The following is a 21,269-nucleotide window of genomic DNA, read 5'->3' as shown; positions in this document are numbered from 1 at the left end:
TTCTTTTTGGAGTAAATATTTAATTGACAATATCCAGTTACCCTATTAATTAAAAAGAACCTCCCATTAAGGCCTAGGTAATGAAGTAATTTTTAACGACAATTGAGAATAGAGTCTTGTAGTCTTTCTGTTAAGAGTTATTGAATAATCTCACAGCTTGTGTGGTGGAAAACTGTGTTCCAATAAGCAGCTAAAATTTATTTAGGATTTGTGATCGATTGCTCCGTAGACGCCATTTATTGTTTACCAATGATTTTTCTTTTTTTGCTGTGGTGGGATAGTGGTTTACTGTTCTTACTCTCCTTGGCCTCTAGGGGCCCTCGCCTGAACACCAGACTACCCACCCACCAACAGAGCCAGGGGCATGTGTTCTGTGTTAGGCAGATATTTTGCTTTGGTACTTGCACATTTACAGTTACCTCATTTTTTTCCATGTTTGTATTGGGGCGGGTGGGAGGGGGAGAAAACAACTAATATATATTATATATAGGAAATGGTTCTTATTAATGTTATAATTTTTCATTCCATTGGAATCATATTGTTTGTAGCATTTAACATAACTAGTTAGTGTATTATATATATACACATCTGTATACTGTTTGAAATTTTTAAGATTTGTACTTTTTTTAAATGAAAAGTTGCTAGTTATGCTTTACCAAGTAGTGCAATCATATTTTTTTTTAATTGTTGTGGCTGATTTGAGAGGGTTGTTCACTAATAAATGTATGATGTATACCAATATCACAACTGTCATCTGACTCGCTATTCAAGGTTGGGGGGATATATGGCTCATTGTACTTTAAATAACATCAGGTCATTCTAAAAAAAAAAAGAAGAAGAGAGAAATAAGATCTCATCACTGCATGCAAGTGTTGTTCATTCTCAATAAACCCACATTTTTAAAATGTTTTTAATTTATAGTTGGAAAATTACATCTTTACATGAGCCCATTTAGATGTTACAGGCGAACAGGCATCTATGAGTAACCACAGGCACACTATGAGCAGACTCGCACTATACTAGATAAAGCCACATGTAAAAGCTGTGGCTTCTTGTTAAATAATGTATCTTTGAACTTCATGAGCTTGCGGCAGTCTGCTTTACATAGTAACCAATCTGCATTTGGTCATTTCATGACACAAAGGAGTCAAACAAAACATATGGTAAATTTAGGGATTTTAAATAGCTAACTTATGTACAGGTCATGGCTCATTTATAACAGGGTTCCCATTTATCCTCAAAGTCCAAAACCACTAACCTGCTCCCTGAAGTAGGTACATTTGTTCTTCAAACCACATGGATTAACAATCACAGCGGTAACAAACCCAACTCAGACTGATTTTGTTGTGCTCATTAGTCAGTGTGAGGGGAAACAAACTCAAGGCGAAAGGATGTTGGATGGGGACAAGGATCAAACATCAAAACTTTGACCAAAAAAAAAAGTTAGCTAAGGAAACACACCATCATAGAAATCTCCATTCTGCATCCTCAATGTAACTATTAACACATTCTGGTGGGTCAAATGCCCACAAAAGAACGACTGGGTTATGATTCTGGTGTTGCACAAAGCTATTGTGCTGTTTCAGAACATTTCATTAGATGATTAATCTGGTGCTGCAACAAATACTGGTGTGAAAGAACACGAATTAACCGGGGCAAGTACAAGTGATGGAAATCAAACTCTGTCCACACATAGATGAGTTCAAGGAAGGACTTCAAGAAATATTTATTTGATAAAATTCAAGACTTTCCAGGCTATTGGGAACCCTGTAAACACAACCAAACAAGGACTAGAGATGTAGGATGGTTTAATTTTTTTTTTCCAGGTTAGGGTTTTATCTCAATGATCCCTTATGCATAATGGCCATTGAACAAAATATGAAAAAAGAAAAAAAGGATGGGTTGGTGTCAGAGGAAAATGTTTCCTCGCTGTAGAAGAGGTATGTTATCTATTAATCGTCCGTAAGGTCCTGAACAAAAAGCACCTCGGAGCGGCTGAGTCCTGCCTCTTTCAGCGTGGGTGGGTTGGGCTGCTCTTCAGTGGGAAGGCAGGGCAAGACTCGGCGAGGGAAGTTTGTAACTATCTGAAACTTCTCTGGAGTTTCTTTCAAAGAGAATAGGAAATCATGTATTACCTGTGAAAGAAAAATAACAAAATGACGCTTTCATAATGAAACAAGAGAAGAAACTTTTTTCTAATAACATGAAATTATGTAAAAATTAATTTGTTGACTACTGAATTACTGCAATTAGATGAGAAAACCAAATAAGGAAGCTAAACCATGTGGCTACACAACATCATTTACTAGAAACCTGACACTTTGCCAAAACAATTATTAAAAGTAGATAAATTAAGCAAGGGCAAATGGGAGTGATGCTCACCGTCAGAGACTGGCCAAACAGGAATCGCCTCTCTACTCGTGTATCGTTGGGCAGCTTGAACACTATTTTGACACTTTCAGGATCATCTGCAGGAGGCTCTGGAGGAAGACATTCCGACTTCCTCTCCTTCTCCTCTTCAAGTGTCTGGAAAAGTGACAACATTAATCAGAAACTCAGAATGCAAACATGAAAAAAATCTCTTATTTCCATCAATGCAAAACAGGACTCACTCGTCGTCTCCGCTCTTCAGCAAGAGCACTCTGTCGGACCTTCTCCTCCTCTTGCCTCTTCTGCTCCTGCTCCTCCCTTTTCTTTCGTTCCTTCTCCTGGTCGGCACGGAGCGAAGCCAGATAGGCCTCATCCTGCTGCTGCCTTAGCACTTGGGTCTGGTTCCTCTCCTCGCTGAAACAAAAAGGTGACGTCTTTATCCGACACAAAGTGAGGCATTAAGCAGTGAATGATATACTATTGTTTTGTGTATATCCGCAAATGCCGGCCATGTCGATATCTCTGACTACCACATCTACATCTACACATCATTGTCCATGCCATAATAAGCTGTGGTCATTAAATTAGCCTTGTGTCCTTGTCCTTGCACTTCAATTAAATTAAACAATATGGGCCTCCTACCAAAACAAACATGGGTGTTTTTCAGAAATTGGACTTTTCCATTTTCATTCATCTACTAACAAAACTGACCTTTGGAAATCCTTCTAAGGCAAAAATATGTGTACACTTCTCTGTATTAATATTATATTTTGGGGTTATATCACCTCCTACTGGTTGGGCATGCTCTGAACAACATCTAAGTTGTGTTTTTGGATTCTCATGTGCACACTTATTTGAGAAAGGGGAAACTGTTTTAAAAAAAATATTAGTGTATGTGTGGACTAGGTCTAAGGCAGAAGTACTTCACACACCAGTGGTCAAAGGAGCTTGCAAAGAAAAGTGTCTGGACTTCTTTAAGTTGCTTGAAGACGTTTCACCTCTCATCCGAGAAGCTTCTTCAGTTCTAAGGTCAAATGGTGGAGAGTCCCAGATATAAACCTAGTGGGAGCATCCCCCCAAAGAGGGACAAAAGGACCCCCTGATGATCCTCTAATCGCCTGAGCCAAGGTGTGAAATTGGGTGTGGGTCCCAAGCAGCCATCAGCATCGAGGATGCCAATGTTCACATTTTGAACAGAGAGGACAGATGGTTTGAAAGAGGAGTGAAAGAAGTCATCTATGTCCACTGTGAGCAACCATCTTTGAACAGAGGCGGGGGTTTACGACTCCAACTGTCTGCCATCTATAATCCAGTTTTGAGTTCCCTCCCCAGACGCCTGAACGCCCACTCACATCCTGGGCCATCTGACCTCAGGAATTCGGTGGGGATAAGGTGGGGCCAGGTTTCACAATGAGCTCACCCGAAACCCTGGCTGATTGGGACCCACACCCAGTTTCACACCTTGGCTAAGGCGACTAGAGGATCATCAGGGGGTCCTTTTGTCCCTCTGCGGGGGGATGCTCCCACTAGGTTTAAATCTGGGACTCCCCACCATTTGACCTTAGAACTGAAGAAGCTTCTCAGATGAGAGGTGAAACATCTTCAAGCAACTTAAAGAAGTCCAGACGCTTTTCTTTGCAAGCTCCTTTGACTACGATGACCTGGATGACTGAGAACCTTCACAGACATTTCACACACAAGTGACTGACAGTTGGCAAACAACCAATCAGCACTCAAAAGGCGAGCCCACAGGGCTTCGATTAGCTTTTACGATGAGCTTAACTAGTTGCCTATTATCTTTTTTCACAAACATCACAATGGTCAGTTTTGCCTTCAGTAATCAGGGGAAAGAAAGTGATGAAATAATTTGTGATGGTCACACTTCAATCAAAACTATCACACAATTAAAGTTAAACATAAACAGAGAGCAGTTTTGCTCACGGGGTTAATGGACGACCATATGTCACAAGGCTGAATACAGCGGCTTAGGTTTGAGTTCAACCCAGAGCCCTTTACTCTCTCTCTCATTTCCTGTCTACTCTCCACTACTACACTGTCGAATGAAGGCAAAGACCCCAAAACATAATGGGGTTTTTTAAGTGTCGAGAAGATCTTTTAAAGTCATGCAAGTCAGTGTTAGTTAATCAATTTTCTGTACCGTTCAAGGCGCTCTGACATTAGATATGTTTGGTTAGCATCCATGATGAACGTCAGCTGGTTGATAAGGTCCTCTGGCTGAATGAGACCCTCGAGCCTGCCGACCACTGTCATCTTGCGATCCTTCAGCATTATCATGGCCAGGAATGGGTAGGTGTTCTCTCGCAACGCTTGGGACACTTAAAAAGAAATTACACTGTCAAATCTCCTGTAATAACAGTGACACTACATTTTAATTAAAAGTCAGTTCACACCAAGCACAAATGGACAAACGAATCCTACCTCATCGAACATGTGGCAGCTCACAGGCAAATCATTTCTATTCAAATTAGGCTTTAAACCCTTCACTGCCAGCTCAAAGGAATAAAAGGGATTTTGTTGCTTCTCCAAGCATCAAAAATGACATTACAGACTCAGCATGTGACCGTTTCTAGAAACAACATCTCCATTAATGATGATTAATAAAACTGCACATGGATGTTCAAACTGAGCGTTTTTTTATTACAACTAGACCGCCTCCACACAACAAAGATGGTGCTCTCTTTTCTTATCATTCTTTAAGTCAAAAACAAGGAGGGCACTTCCTCACTTCAACCTGTTTTATACTTTATTTCCCATTTATCACAGCAACTCAGTAATAAGCAACAAACATGCATACCTCTGTAGCCCTCAGGCTTGCTTGTTGAACATGCCCAAAAGAGCATTCGTGTGTTGAGGAAGGTAATGACCTCTTCAGTACATAATGTGGAGCTGGAATGTGACAAATCAGGACCATAAAAACATGTTTTTTATGTGTATATGCTTAGAACAAATAAATTGTTAATTAATTGTTAATAAAGAAAGGATGTGTCTTTACATCATGCAGCAAAAAGCAAGCAGATGTACCTGTACACCAGCAACTGTACAACACATGCATCAGACAGTATGGGACCTATAGTGGCTACAGGTGATGTGGGCATAAAAAAAAAAAAAAACTATACCGGCAAAACTCGTCAGTGTCTTGATGATCGTCTCCGTGAAGGTACACTAATAGGTAGCGGAGCTCCCTTTTGGCATCGTTCAGTGCCTACAAGTATCACAATAAGCAAAGGCGGTTTTATCTTTTAAGCTGTCTTAACATCACTTCAGAAACGAAAATATACTTTTATCATCCATATCCATGTTCTCACCTGGCTGTATGTTCCCTGGTAAAAGACAGGGTGTGCCTGCCCATACTTCTCCTCAAAACTATGAATGAAAGACACAACGTCTCCAACGGGGTCTGTCACACGACCACGAGGATCAGGCCTGATGAACCGCAGGGCGAGCCTTGGAACAAAAAACATTTTATATAATAGTTGCAATCAGGAATTTTGCTTTATGCAGCAACTGTGAGTTAAAAACCTAAAGGCTCTAATTACCTGAATATGTCCAGAAGTGTGTAATATGTAAATCTGAATGGTAGCATTATCAAATAGTAACTCCATCCTAGTAACCCCTGAAAAGAAACACCAGTGCAATCCATCACACCTTAAACATTGCCAAAATGAGAGATTCTCTATCTTTTTAACTATAAAACACAACTAAAAACTACAAAATCACTTAGACTGAACATTTGTTCAAAGACACTTAAAGGTTACACACGTAATATTACACACAGCATATAAGTAGCACTATTTCCAAGAGAAACAGGTGAAGTATGTGCCAGAGTTGAAAAGAATCTAGTATGCCATTTTTGTATAGTGAAACAATAGATACCAGTCTCCAGACCTACCCTGGGTTGTGGCCTTGACACGATGTAACTATATACTCTATGATCTGCTGTATTGACCTGAAGTGGTCTGGATGGTGGAGGGTTAAACACACTGGGAACTCCTTCCTGCTCGTTAAGCCTGTCTTGTACTGCAGCCTGAAATAAACAAATGTTTAAGCCAGTTGTTCTTATTTCAGCAGTCATATGTATATTAAGTCAATAGAAAATCATAAAAAAAAGCATGTCTCCTGTACCTCTATGTTCCAATTGTGTTGCTCTAATGTTCGACGACATTGGTCCATTGATTCCAAACCGGTTAAATCCTATTAAAAAAACAACAACAAACAAACAGAAAAAACCCCCGAAAGATTAAAAAGACCATAGGTGGAGTATAAAAGAAGAAAATTGTCGTCTCTAAGCTTGGATTGTCTCTCACAAATTCTTCATTAAGAATGAGCAACAATGACACAATAATAGTCTGAATCGCCTATCTTATTTAGTGTCCTTTAACGGGGTTTGGGGAGGAATTTGACCTCGAAAACAAGATAAATCATCTAGAGAACAAAGCACGATGGTATGTAATGTTAATTCAAGTGGTTCCAACAGTTAGCTTACCAACGGCCAAAGAAAGCTAGAGCAGGCTACAAATGGAGATGGAGCAATATCGCATGTATTTGGTTTATTATCATATAATGACAGAGTGACTTCGCGTAGCTACAACTATTGTGTGGCTCAGAAACTTCAGTGGCAGCTGTGCTAATGTTAACTCAGCAAGTGTTATGTAGGGAGCGTCAATGAAAAGCTAGCCTCAGCCCAAGTTGACGTTGAGTCAAAAATGACATTAAACACCAGGTAATGGTGGAACGGACTGACCTAGCTGGAGTGTTTATACCCGTGTGAGAGCCGCGCGACAAATATATAAACGTTTAAAGTCTGCTAACTTGTTAGCCAGCCTAGCTAGTGTTCGCTAGCTTCGCTAACGTTAGCTCTGACTCAAGTTGACGGGTGAGGGCTGGGGGTAACGTTATCGAAGTTGACTGTGCAAAAAAGCGTTGAAACATGCGGGCCACACTACGTTCACACCCTGTTACTATCGACGACAGAGCATCGCCACACGAGGTCTCAAACGGGCACGAGTTGAGGCGGAATATCAGCTGTCTACCTGAAATTGGAGGAGTTTTTCAGTCTGCGCCTGGGATAATTCTGGCTCCTCTGGCGCCGCCATCTTACCTCGCCAATCATCTAGCAAGGCCTAACAACGTCAACTGTCTTTTCCTGATTCCAGCCGTGCAGGCGCGAGCTGCGCGGGCTGCTGCCGCCTAGCGGTTTGGATGTATTTGAGCACCTCATTATGGCACCCATGAAAGAAGTTTTTGTTTTCCATTGAAAGGAAAAGCAAAAGTACAAAAATGTTCATTTACTCAAGCTTTATTCCATTTATTTGTTTATAAAATACTAAAATTCACTGACTTCTTCATCAACATACACCACTGATGTGCAGTACAGTAATAACTTAGCCAATTCCATATGCACTAATGCACAATAACAAGTCAGATGGTCGCTCTTCTCCTTAGTCTGGAGGACGCCGGATCCATGTTTTCCAAAAGAAACTTGAAATTTCAATTAATCACACAACACCTTTCTGCTTTGCCATTTAAAATGTAATTTGGCACAATGAAGAATGTGCTGTCTCTGGATCATGTTCACATATGCTTCTTCTTTGAATGATTGAGCTTTAACCTTCATTTGTGCATGGCACAGGGAACTGTGTTCAGAGACAGTGATTTCTGAAAGTGTTCTTGAGGTCATGCAGTGATTTCCATCTAATGATCATGCTTGTTTATAATGTAGTGTCGATGCAGAGCTTAAAGATAATGGCTATCCCATACTGATTTTCAACCTTGTTCTTTGCACAAAGATTTTCCAGATTCTTTGATTTTTAAGACCTTATTATGCACGGCAGATGATAAAATATTCAAAGTCTTTACAATTTTTCTTTTCAAGTCTTTTGAAGATTGGTGAACCTCTGCCCCCTATCCTTCTGAAAAACCCAAGAAAATTTACAGCCTGTTTTGAGCCAAGAAACGCCCTGGACTGTATATCATATATTTACAGTCTGTTCACTTGAGATTTAGCATGCAGTCCAATTCTTGATGATAAGGTGGGAGTCTACCAGACTGTCCATCCATATACACTACTGATGTGCAGTACAGTAATAACTCTGCTTCAAGGGTTCGTGTTTTAGCATGCATCTTTTATACATTTTTACACAATTCTGATGATTTATAATTCATGTGACGTTCTCTATAATTAAAATGTTCTCTATAATGAAACTCTTCTTCGGGATACACAATAATAGAAACTCCTACATTAACACTCAATCATCCAATATTCACACCCACTGAAGAATTTCCTTTTTTACTATGGTAATTTTATTTATGGAAGCGAAGAATTAAAAGACATCACGTTAAAGAAAAATAAATCCCCTTTTCTAAAAGATAATAAGGCATTAGATCTTTTTCAATAATGAGTCTAACTTCTAGCAGTCTTGTTATACCCTCTCAGTCATACCAGTAAACTTCTTTATTACATAAATGCATATCTTCTCCCTCAAGTTAAATTTTCAGTATGGCAAGCACATTTATCACAGACAAATCTGACAGAATTCTACATCAATGTTTTTTTATTCTCATGTGTTTTGAAAAATATAAGAAAATCATCAGAAGTTTAGGAATATAGCACATTGGGGAATTTACATGTCTTGATTTCAAGTGTTGAACTGGCCCGAGTTACTTTTTCCCCTCTATCATAATGATGTGGTACCCAAATTTTGTCTTGACAGGAGGGTCTGTGTAGACTGGTTTATCCATGGAGCTGACAGGGAGGGCGAATGCTGCATCCTGGAAAGGTCCGACCATCGATCCTCGCGTCATCCACCCTAGATCACCCTGTGACAAACAAACATAAAAGTCATGAAGAGATCACATGATATGCATCTGGGGAAATGCAAAAAGCAATCTGTAAACATTTCTATTAGTTTGGATTTCGTTTGCTCTAATATAATCCAAATGTCAATTATCAAATGGTTAAGAGAAAGGACTAAAATGGATAGATTTCTGCCAGAGCCAAGAAAAACTCTCAACAATGACCTCATCTAAGCCACGTACTGTGTAATATGATAACTAAGGAATCATATGACAAATTTTCCATGGTTACGTTACTTCTGACTGGGATGATTTCAGTTAAACATTATAAACAAACTGAGACTGTCAATAAAGGGAAACTAACACCGCACATCTGATTATGAGTGCAAGCGCTTACTCCTTGTCTGGCTTTGTCTTCACTATACTGTGTAGCTACTTCACTGAAACGAACTCCAGCCTTCAGTTTCTCCATTGCTTCCATGCATTTTCCATGTTTTTCACACAGGATATGCCGGACCTGCGGAAAAAAAACAAAAACAGATGATTCTGCTTGACTTGTGGGAGAGAAATGTTGTCCCACTCTTGTCTGATATATGATTCTAGCTGCCCGATAGCCCTGAGTCTTTTTTATTTTTCATTTCACAATGTGTTAAATGTTTTGCAGTTTGCAGTAGTATGCAGTTTAGCATTCTCTCACAAGCCTTTCCCTCGAAAACACATTGTCTAGATGGAAGCACACTTTGGTCTAAAAACCTGTATATACCTTTCAGCATTGATGGTGCCTTTCCAGATGTGCGAGCTCCCAAGGAGTGCACTGTTGTACCCCCAAGCCATCAGAGAAGCTAGTGTTAGAGACGAGTGATGATATAACAAGCTGGATGGTCGCTCTTTGTCTTTAGTTCAGCATCCATGTTTTCCAAAAATAAAAAAAATATTCATGTTTCTATTCGTCTCAACCCAGAACGGTTTTCCACTTTCCCTCGGTCCATTTTAAGCGAGCGAGGGAAGTTCTGGATCATGTTCACATGACTTCTTCTTTGCATGACAGAGCCAGTGATTTCCATGACAGAATCAAGCCTTTTTTTCAACGTTATGCCTCCTGAGGGCTCGAAGATCGCAGCCCTTGTGCACAGAGATTTCTCCACATCAAAAGATTCAGATTTTGATATTATTGGTACTAAATTTTGATGTTTAGTTAAGTTTATGAAGTGCTTTTTCACAGAATATTTTTTAACAGAAAACCTTTTTTTTTTTTTAACAAAAACGTTTAACAACAGTCTCTCTGAATGTACCTAAATAAGGCGGGAATTATATACTGTGCAAAGGATAATTATTAAAAAGACAAGAAAAGGCAACAATTGTTCAGACATTTCTGTTAAAGCAGGAAGGTTTGGATTATTAAAATAGCATCGTACGGGACACTGCACGCGACATGGACTCGTTCATCTGTGCTCTCCTTTCAACTCCCCCAAAAGTCACATTTTTGTTGGGAAGGGAATGAAATCTGTCATTAATGTTGCAGTTAAGCTTTGTCTTCAATGTAACGTTACCTTGACAGCGGTCCCTCCTTTTGGGCCTTTTTCTTTCTTGTCGGTGTCTGCACTCCCTGAAGCAGCTCCTACATAGTGACAAGGTGGCAGATGAACACACCACAGCACCCGTTAAACCCATTAAAACTGCACTGTAGTAGTAACCGTTGTGATAAAGGCGCTTCTGGGATCACATGGAAAAGTTATTAGCTGACTTTAATTATAGAATACATATACAGTTAGTAAGTTATAGGACACTAACCTTTACCACCCTTTCCCCCTTTTCCCTTTGGTGGCATTTCAGGCTAACGTGCACTTATAACTCAACAATAATCAATGAGAAATAACAGTTACAGATCAAACACTTGCTATGTTGTGATTAGCATGCGCATAAACCTGCGCAGAGAACCCAAACTCTTCTTCTTCTTTCGCCACTCGTTGGTAGAGCAAAGATTCTTGACACAATATACCGCCATCTACTGTATAGAACCATAAACGCGGTTCATTCATGTACAAGCTAATGAGATCTTTCTTCCTTTTCTTATGAGACAGTACCAATGACTGTTTTTTTTACAGTCATTCGACGGCACTCAATGTTATCCCCTTTGCCAACATAAAGGCTCACGCATGCACAGCGAGCTTTAATATTTTGATTTATTAATAAATTCATATTGTCGAACCACAGTTTAAATAGTTTTAACATTAAAGGGTTTTTTAAAAAGTTTGTGCAGGGCAGAGGTAATGAAACAGGTGCTAAATAAAGAAAACAGTGTGTCCATTTAGAAACCACACTAATGCTTGGACTCGCATGTGTAACTCTCACACCCCGACGCCGCTGACTGGCCCCATACCCATTCTCACAGCGTCATGGGTCACTATGGAAACGTAATGAACACAAACGGCTCGTGACGTGCGGGCTGCAGTCTGGGTGTTTCCTCTGTGTTTTTGTTTCTATGACACAAATATGGAGAAGTACGAGAGGGTCTTGCGGTTGGGCAGCGGAGGAGCGGCAGACGTGTTTCTCATGAGGCACGTAGAGCGGAAGTGCCTGTACGCGGTGAAGAGGATAAAGGCGGAGACCACGAGGAGGGCAAAAACGCAGAGGGCCATTCTCCACGAAGCTGAAATTATCAAAAGGCTGGTGCATCCTCACGTTGTGAAATGCAGCGAGGCCTTTGTGAACTCCGACGATGGGTTCGTTTACATTGTGATGAGCTACTGCGATGGAGGGACTTTGGATGACAGAGTAAAGGAGAGGAAGCCAGGGGAGTTCTTCACAGAGCACACTGTGATGGGCTGGTTTGTCCAGGTCGCTATGGCTGTAAATTACATACACACAGCCAAAATACTTCACAGGGACATCAAACCCTCTAATGTGCTGCTGACAAAGCAAGGTGTGGTAAAGTTAGGCGATTTTGGCATATCCAGAATAATGACTAACACAGCCGATATGGCTTCCACATGTGTTGGGACACCCAGCTACCTAAGTCCTGAGCTTTGCCAGGACATCCCGTACAGCTGCAAGTCTGACATCTGGGCTCTTGGTTGTCTCCTGTATGAGCTCTGTGCTCTCAGGCCTGCTTTTGCAGCCACAAATCTCCTGAGTCTGTTCAATAAGATCACCAAAGGAGAATACCACCCGGTGCCTGACTTGTTCTCAGATAGTATTTCCTCATTAATCCAGAGCATGCTCAACCTCAATCCGGACAACAGGCCCAGTGCTGCTTGTATACTTAGCAGTGCCTATGTGCGAGATCACCTGCAATCTATCAAAGACACACAGACAGATTGCTCCACGCCTGTGGCTCACATTAATGTGGAATTTAGAAAAGAAGACATCAACACAACACTTCAACCCTGTTTCGCCAGTCAGTCCTACTCTTGGGAAGAGAAAGAACAAAGTATGGGTGTCAGTTTCTCCTCTGCAGATGTAGAGGAGGAAGATGAACAGAACCAATCCCACTATCCTGAGGATTTTGATGATGATGGAAGTTTGTCTTCTCTGGAGGGACAAAGTAAACAATCTGGGTTGGCAATGAGGAGCAATTCTGCTGAGTCCATTGGTAATGCGTCCCTCCAATGTCCATAAGTATTCAGACATTGGGCATATGACATTTAAAAAAAACATTAAAACACCACAGTGGATTTTATATCCGGCAATCATGATGTGACTGACAGGCCAACTTTAGGTTTAAATCAGAGTTTAACAAAAAACATTAACTCTTTAGGAATTAGAAACATTTTTATAAACAGTCTTCCATTTTCAAAGGCTTGAAAGTAACTGGAAAATTCACCGATGAGTAATTTAATAGCCCAGTGAGGCTTTGTGTTATTCTATGACAAATAAATGACGTAAAAGGTTCATAGGCTGTCATTAGGTTGAAAAAACCCAAAATATGTCTATAAACAAAAAATTGGGAATTGCCAGATCAGTTATGTAGTACTGTCCTAACAAGAATTAATGTACTGGCCAGCTCAGCATGAGAAAAAGCCTGAGAGACCACAAAGAAAACTAAAGTGGATGATCACACAGGTCTTTCTGAGGTTGAGAAAAACTACTTCACAACATTGAATGACGTTAAGAATACTCTTGAGAGGGCAGGTGTGTCACTGCCAAAATCTACAATTAAGAAATGGCTTTGTAAATGGAAACACTGCAGGTGTAAAACAAGCTGAAAACCTTTTACGCTAAAGGACAGGAATGCCAGATTAGAGTCTGTCAAAAAAAACCCCATCTAAACGAGTCTGCACAATTCTGTAAAAGGAATCTGTGGATCAATTACGGAGAAGGAGAGAAAAAGCTCATGATCCAAAGCATACCGCATCATCTGTCAAGCATGGCGGAGGCAGCGTTATGGCATTGACACATGTGGCCGCCGGTGGAATCGGGTCTCAGGGGTTTATTGATGCTGTGACTGCTAATGGAAGTAGCAGGATGAACTGCAGGTGTTCAAATCAAACCAAAGCAAAGTGCAAAAGCAACCCAAGAGTTCAGTCACCTGATTTCAACTCAGTAGAGCAGCTTTTCAGTTAATGAAGACAAAGCTGAATGCAGATAAACCCACTTATCATCTCAATGATGATATTCACAGGTTATGGACTTCATGTACTCATTGGCTGTATTAAAAGTAAACCTTATATTTAAAGTTAGTTTGGGCCTTTGGAAATGGTAATATTGTGGCTAAATTTCTTGATTTAAAGCTGAATCACTTCAGTCACATATTGTTAATTGTTCATTGAGCAACTTCTATCAAATCCTAAACTTTTTTTTGTTAGATCTTATAGTGAACTGATTAGCCTAACGTAAGAACTATCTGGGGCTATGGTTATTGTCTGAACACTGTCAAAACACATTTGTAACATTTATGTAGAAGTGTGTGTGTTATCAAGCAAAATATTATTTCTTCAACTGTTTCAGCTTCTTAAATCTGAGAATTTCTGGTGGCACTTTAGGGATCAATAGTCAGTGTGTAGTTTCATGACAGCAGCATAGTAAAAGTGGAATAACCCAGAAATTACCAAACAATACAGTGATTATTGTTTAAGGCCAGAAAAATGTGAAATTCCATTTTTAGTTATTTAGTTATTATTACAGATCTTTTACAGCAGCAGCATCAAAGTGCAACATGTCTACCGTTATCTGTTCCAACTTAATAATGTCAGAGGTGGTACAGTGGTTAGCAGTGTGGCCATGCACCAAAAAGGTCTTTGTGACAGCTGGGATAAGAAAAATATGGATGGATGGATGGATTAATAATGTAGACAGTTTGGGGGGAAATGAAAACACTACAATGTGTTCTGAGAAAGATGCTAGACTTTTTTCAGCTACTTACCAACATTGTGTTAAATAGCTGATTCCTCTGCTAAAAGGGATAGATGAACAGAATGATCAACTGATAAACTGAGGGAAAACCTGCTTTTCCAGTGGGACCTTCTGTTGATCTGTGATGTGTGAAAACGAAACAATCCACTACTGGTGATCAAAACAATGTGTGAAAGATGTTAACAGCTCTCCTATATCAGGTCTGTTGAGAATAAACCGACTTACAACGCCATTATTAAAACCAAACGTGTGTCATCCCTTGAATCTTGTTTTTTTTTTTCCAGCGATCCCTGACACTTCAGAACAAGTTGACTATCCAGATGACTTTGAGGAAATTGAGGACAAGGACGATGATGAAGGAGACTGTGTGCACGCTGACGCTGCTCAGCAGCCACACGATGAAGCTCTGGTGGAAGAGTTTCAGCTCTGCGATGCTGGAGGTTTGACCATTACACTGAAAGTGCTGAAGGAGAAGGGGTAAAGAGACAATGCATTGTTAAAATAAAACAGTGTTAAATAACGGGACCTTTGACGCTGAACCTATTTTAAAAGTGCCTGGCTTGATAAAAGCTTTATACGCCTCAGTTTGAAAAGGACGCGAGGCCTCCTGTCAGCGGTCTTATAGCACATTTCCCCTCCATAAGAGACCCTTTTGGGATAAATAAGTTCCTTTTACTGCTGGATGATGTTCAAAACACTTGGTGGGGCTAAAGAGAACAAATAGTTGTGTTGTGGCTGCTCAGCTGTGTGATAAATGCTGAATGAATGTGATGCATTATGGCCACAGAAGTGAAGGTGAAGTTTTACAATTTTATACATTTTGTAGATGCAGTTTGATATTGTTTTCTTATGGAGGATGAAACACCAGCAATGACTTTTGAATGCTTTCCAAAAGCAGCAGTGGACATTTGGAAGTGGATGTTAAACGTTAATACACAACTTTCAATATCAGGCTTCTATCTGTTTGTGTATTTGTGTCTTTATCCTATTACTTTCAATGCTTTGTCTTTTGTGTTATTACATAATATATGTGAAATGACACGGCCTTTCTACCAGCTATTTCTTAACCTCTGCTTCATTATATGGCACGCATTTGTTCAGAGGAAGTATGTGGTGCACGATGCTGGTCATAAAGTTAACCATGATAACATATGAGCGCAGAAAATATTGCAGGAATTGCAAAGAGACATAATGGGTAAACTGCTTAGAAGTCAAAGGTCTGCAAATAACGCAAGACCTGCCAGGAAACATTATTATCATCACTCGGTGCGCGACTTTAAACTTGATTGCATTCAGGATTCAAAAGGCCCCACAGTGAATGTTAGAGCTCCTTATCTTTCTGTGTTCAACTCAATGAGCTCATTGTTTTTGCTAAAACTGACTATGCAGCAAACCAGTAACTGACATTAAAAATATTATGGTATTTTTTTTTTCCATCTCCAAATCCACGCAAACTCCTGTGACGCACGCCATTTACGTTATTTGAAGATTTTAAGGCGTCTTTTTCCTGTCAGTCACAATGCTTAAGCAATGATGTTTACATGCAAATGCTCTTCACTCATCTTACATGTCATTCGTAGCTTAGTCATACTGGCAGCGAAAAGAAAAACAAAGTGTGAGCCAAATATGGCAGCATGAAAAATTGGTGGCAAAAAGGGCAACGCAAGTGTGGTGTTTATATTTGCTGAAAAGCTAGGATCTACCTAAAGCATTTGCTCGCTGTGGGTAAAAGCTGTAATCTGGGACGGCACTGATTCAGCTTTCTGTTACTTTTTAATTTGAACGTTTTAATCAAACGTTCAAATTAAAAAGTAACAGAAAGCCCAGTGCTGACTGGCAGAGCGCACACATAGCAACACCCTCCTTCATTGTCTCAGCATTATACCGAGCAGGCACTACTGAACGCTGTGTTTCCTGTGATCGTGTCTGTTAAGAAAGAAAAAAAATAAAGTGAAACCGCATATCTAAGCTTCGATATATAAAAAAAATCATAATAAGGAGCTTCATAATGCTCACACTTTATTTGACGCTTTCAAAGTCATGTTATTTTGTGTTATTAAGGTGTGCGCAACATTATTACATCAACCTGGTGTCATGTGCTCACTAGCCACTTCATTAGGTACACATCACTAGTAGTGGGTGATTCTTCGTGCAGCATTCTTCAGCTGTTGCAAATTTGATGACTGGACATGCATCGCGTGAAATTCCTGTTCCATCACATCCCAAAGGTACTCAACTGGATTGACATCTGTTGCCCGTTAAGGCCACTTGAGTACACTGGACTCATTGTCACATTTAACAAACCAGTTTGTGACGATTTAAGCTTTGTGACATGGCAAATTATCTGCTGGACGCAGCTTTCAGGCGATGGGTACACTGTGGTCATACAGTAGCAGTAACAATACTCAAGTATGCTTCTTCTTCTTTCAGCTGCTCCCTTTAGAGGTTACCGCAGTCGATTATCTGCCTCCATCTCATCCTAGCCTTAGCATTCTCTTCTGTCACACCAACCCTCTGCATGCCCTCCTTCACTAGATACATGGATTTTCTCAGTGTTTTTTTGCTCCTGCCTGGCAGCTCCGTATTCAACAACCTTTGTCAAAAATATCCACTATCCCTCCTTTGCACATGGCCAAATCATCTCAGTCTCAAATCTCTAACTTTGTCTCTAGTCTGCTCAACCGGACCTGTACCACTGGTGTACTCATCATTAAAATCTAAATACCTTCTACTCCGCAACCAAATTCCATTTTTTTGTTTGTGCAACAGTCTCCAGACCATACATAATAGCAGATGTCACTACCATCTTGTAAACCTTCCCTTTCATACTTGCTGTCCCCTACAGTGGGGCAAAAAAGTATTTAGTCAGCCACCGATTGTGCAAGTTCCCCCACCTAAAATGATGACAGAGGTCAGTAATTTGCACCAGAGGTACACTTCAACTGTGAGAGACAGAATGTGAAAAAAAAATCCATGAATCCACATGGTAGGATTTGTAAAGAATTTATTCGTAAATCAGGGTGGAAAATAAGTATTTGGTCAATAACAAAAATACAACTCAATACTTTGTAACATAACCTTTGTTGGCAATAACAGAGGTCAAACGTTTACTATAGGTCTTTACCAGGTTTGCACACACAGTAGCTGGTATTTTGGCCCATTCCTCCATGCAGATCTTCTCGAGAGCAGTGATGTTTTGGGGCTGTCGCCGAGCAACACGGACTTTCAACTCCCGCCACAGATTTTCTATGGGGTTGAGGTCTGGAGACTGGCTAGGCCACTCCAGGACTTTCAAATGCTTCTTACGGAGCCACTCCTTTGTTGCCCGGGCGGTGTGTTTTGGATCATTGTCATGTTGGAAGACCCAGCCTCGTTTCATCTTCAAAGTTCTCACTGATGGAAGGAGGTTTTGTCTCAAAATCTCACGATACATGGCCCCATTCATTCTGTCCTTAACACGGATCAGTCGTCCTGTCCCCTTGGCAGAAAAACAGCCCCATAGCATGATGTTTCCACCCCCATGCTTCACAGTAGGTATGGTGTTCTTGGGATGCAACTCAGTATTCTTCTTCCTCCAAACACGACGAGTTGAGTTTATACCAAAAAGTTCTACTTTGGTTTCATCTGACCACATGACATTCTCCCAATCCTCTGCTGTATCATCCATGTGCTCTCTGGCAAACTTCAGACGGGCCTGGACATGCACTGGCTTCAGCAGCGGAACACGTCTGGCACTGCGGGATTTGATTCCCTGCCGTTGTAGTGTGTTACTGATGGTGACCTTTGTTACTTTGGTCCCAGCTCTCTGCAGGTCATTCACCAGGTCCCCCCGTGTGGTTCTGGGATCTTTGCTCACCGTTCTCATGATCATTTTGACCCCACGGGATGAGATCTTGCGTGGAGCCCCAGATCGAGGGAGATTATCAGTGGTCTTGTATGTCTTCCATTTTCTGATGATTGCTCCCACAGTTGATTTTTTTCACACCAAGCTGCTTGCCTATTGTAGATTCACTCTTCCCAGTCTGGTGCAGGTCTACAATACTTTTCCTGGTGTCCTTCGAAAGCTCTTTGGTCTTGGCCATGGCGGAGTTTGGAGTCTGACTGTTTGAGGCTGTGGACAGGTGTCTTTTATACAGATGATGAGTTCAAACAGGTGCCATTCATACAGGTAACGAGTGGGGGACAGTAAAGCTTCTTACAGAAGACGTTACAGGTCTGTGAGAGCCAGAGATTTTCCTTGTTTGAGGTGACCAAATACTTATTTTCCACCCAAAAATTTACAAAAAAATACACATGGTAGGATTCTTTACAAATCCTACCATGTGGATTCATGGATTTTTTTTTTCACATTCTGTCTCTCACAGTTGAAGTGTACCTCTGGTGCAAATTACTGACCTCTGTCATCATTTTAAGTGGGGGAACTTGCACAATCGGTGGCTGACTAAATACTTTTTTGCCCCACTGTATATGACAAATCACCCCAAAGACTCGTTTCCACCCATTTAATCCCACCTGCATTCTCTTCTTTACCTCTCTTGTTCCTTTGAATAGTTGAACCCAGGTATTTGAACTCAAATCTTCAAGCTGTGAAGTTTGTTTAAATGATGCTCAGTTAGCCACCAGTGTGTGAATGCGAGAGTGAATGAATAGTGGCATTGTAAAGCGCTTTGGGTGCCTTGAAAAGCGCTGTATAAATCCAATCCATTATTATTATTATTATTAGCCGTAAGGGGCTCAAAGTGGGCCAAGAAAACATCTCCCACACCATTACACTACCACCACCAGCCTCAACCATTGATACAAGACAGGATGGATCCATGCTTTCATGTTGTTTACGTGTAATTTGGATCCTACCATCTGAAAGTTGGATTTTTCCAATGGTCTACTTTTCACCACTGGTGATTGTGGGTGAACTGTAACCTCGGTTTTCTTTTCTTAGCTAGAAGCAGTGGCACCCAGTCTTCTGTTTATGTAGTGCCCATCAAGGTGGGAAGCAGATGGGCTACAACAGAAGGCATGCAACTAAGTTGTCACTACAGAGTTGTGCAGAGGAAAATCTCGGCATAACTGTGCTGTAACGACTGGGTGTTTCATATCGGCTCAAAGCAGTCTGTAACTCCTTAATTGTTAAGGAGTTACCACCATGTTTATACATAGTCCCCTCTTCTGTAGGCTGAAAGAGTGGAATAATTCAAATTTTTAGACAATTGATTTCTCCACAGTCGGATTATTATAGTGTGTTTTTTTTAAAACGATTTCTTCAACAATTAAGCTGGTTTGGTATTTGCATATGGAAGCAGTTGCGGTATCGACGCAAGTGAAACAGACTGTACGTGAGCTCCAAAATAATAGGAGTGGCCAAGTCAATCATTCGGTACTTTCTAAGGAAGTCTGAAGAAGACAGCAGGGACTGATGATCACATTTCCATGGTAAAGAAAGAAAAAAACACTTCTCACCATCCAGTGAAGTGAATCACAATCTCCAAAAGAATCATCATTTAAGAAATTATTATGGAAAGATTCAACACAAAAAAAAGCACAATCAGCTTAAAAAACAGGACAGGCAGATTTGTCACAGCCAGAAAAATCTTTAGACAGATAATGAGGTCAACCTCCTTTTGTTGCTGAAGGAAAAGAAATGTACTATTCTGCAGTAGCCAAGTCAATTATCTGATTCAAGCTGAGCAAATTACCTTTTTATTTGTTGAGGACAAAACTGAAGACAGAAAGACAGCTGACGACAACTGCAGTATAGGTCTGGTAAAACACTACAAAGCAGGATGTCCAAATGGGTTTCATACTTTAGAGTCGGTCATTGTCTAAGAAATAAACTATTAACTTCTGATTAAGTTAATTTGAGCCCTAAGCTAAGTGACGAATTCTTGACATTTCCTACCAGGAGGAGGAGGCATCAGGACAAACCCAGCACAAGCTGGAAATATTACAGTTGGGGTCAGAAGTTTAGATTGTCTTGTCATAGGCGTGAATGTAATGGGAATTTAGGGATTTTATTTTAGTAATTTCTTTGAACTGTTCTTTTTTTGGGTTGGAATGATTACACAGTGTATATATTTAGTGACCTTTAAAAAAGCACTGTGTGAACAACTTTGAATTTATTTTGGATTTTCGCTCATGCCAGGGTTAAAAGTACAGATACACGCCTAAATACACAGTCAGCTGCCTTCATGAGTCAGACCCAGATAAGCAGCAGAAAATAGATATGGATAGAGCTCATGAAACCTTGAATGACTATTGCAATCTTTCGTGGATCAAACCATATATTGAACAGAAGAATTAGCTGAATTGTCATAGCAGCCTGCAATTTGTGATTATTTCAGACAGGTTCAGTTTTGTTGCAAGTACAAATGAGGGACAAAAAACTGCCTTATTATGATGTTATTTTATCATAAGGGGACAAATCAACTGTCATGCCACAATAATTAATCAATTATAGCATTAGCATTCAACATGTACGTTTTTACATTGCATTTGTCACCTCTGTGTTTTTCCTCAAAGCAACAGTCATCAAAGCAAGTTTTAAAATTCAGGAATATCAAACACAATCTTAAAATGACCCTTTGGTGACCTATTATATAAACACGTCAACAGCTAATCCTTTTTTGATATCACGAAGACGCCCAGGCGCTCAGATCATACGGATCACACTGTCATCGATGGTGCTGGGCCTGCTGTAACAGAGCAGACAGGTAATGTAAAGCTAACTGCCACTAACT

The 21,269-nt window shown here is 40.4% G+C and overlaps 3 protein-coding genes across 3 annotated transcripts; 1 reads left to right on the top strand and 2 right to left on the bottom strand.

Annotated features, from left to right (window-relative positions):
* Positions 1-894: 894 nt before the first annotated feature.
* faf2 (Fas associated factor family member 2) lies at positions 895-7,520 on the bottom strand. Its single transcript, XM_085421521.1, has 11 exons — positions 7,422-7,520; positions 6,514-6,582; positions 6,281-6,415; positions 5,928-6,004; positions 5,697-5,835; positions 5,508-5,593; positions 5,186-5,277; positions 4,529-4,706; positions 2,613-2,784; positions 2,383-2,526; positions 895-2,135 (listed from the first exon to the last, which is right to left on the bottom strand). Exons 1-11 carry the CDS (start codon positions 7,482-7,484, stop codon positions 1,953-1,955), a joined length of 1,338 nt encoding a protein of 445 aa, XP_085277647.1. The 5' UTR covers positions 7,485-7,520; the 3' UTR covers positions 895-1,952.
* Positions 7,521-8,668: 1,148 nt separating this feature from the next.
* pin4 (protein (peptidylprolyl cis/trans isomerase) NIMA-interacting, 4 (parvulin)) lies at positions 8,669-11,130 on the bottom strand. Its single transcript, XM_085421591.1, has 4 exons — positions 10,975-11,130; positions 10,734-10,801; positions 9,581-9,700; positions 8,669-9,207 (listed from the first exon to the last, which is right to left on the bottom strand). Exons 1-4 carry the CDS (start codon positions 11,009-11,011, stop codon positions 9,049-9,051), a joined length of 384 nt encoding a protein of 127 aa, XP_085277717.1. The 5' UTR covers positions 11,012-11,130; the 3' UTR covers positions 8,669-9,048.
* A 481-nt stretch (positions 11,131-11,611) lies between these two features.
* Positions 11,612-16,402, top strand: nek12 (NIMA-related kinase 12). The gene is made up of 2 exons (XM_085381815.1): positions 11,612-12,775; positions 14,820-16,402. The coding sequence occupies exons 1-2, from the start codon at positions 11,677-11,679 to the stop codon at positions 15,014-15,016; spliced, it is 1,296 nt and encodes a 431-aa protein (XP_085237941.1). The 5' UTR covers positions 11,612-11,676; the 3' UTR covers positions 15,017-16,402.
* Positions 16,403-21,269: the final 4,867 nt, after the last annotated feature.

This window comes from Rhamphochromis longiceps, linkage group LG2 (assembly GCF_057381845.1).
Source record: "Rhamphochromis longiceps isolate RC_006_pf linkage group LG2, R_longiceps_female_GT1.1, whole genome shotgun sequence".
Taxonomy (NCBI): Eukaryota; Metazoa; Chordata; class Actinopteri; order Cichliformes; family Cichlidae; genus Rhamphochromis; species Rhamphochromis longiceps.
This window is presented reverse-complemented; position numbering and strand designations above follow the sequence as displayed.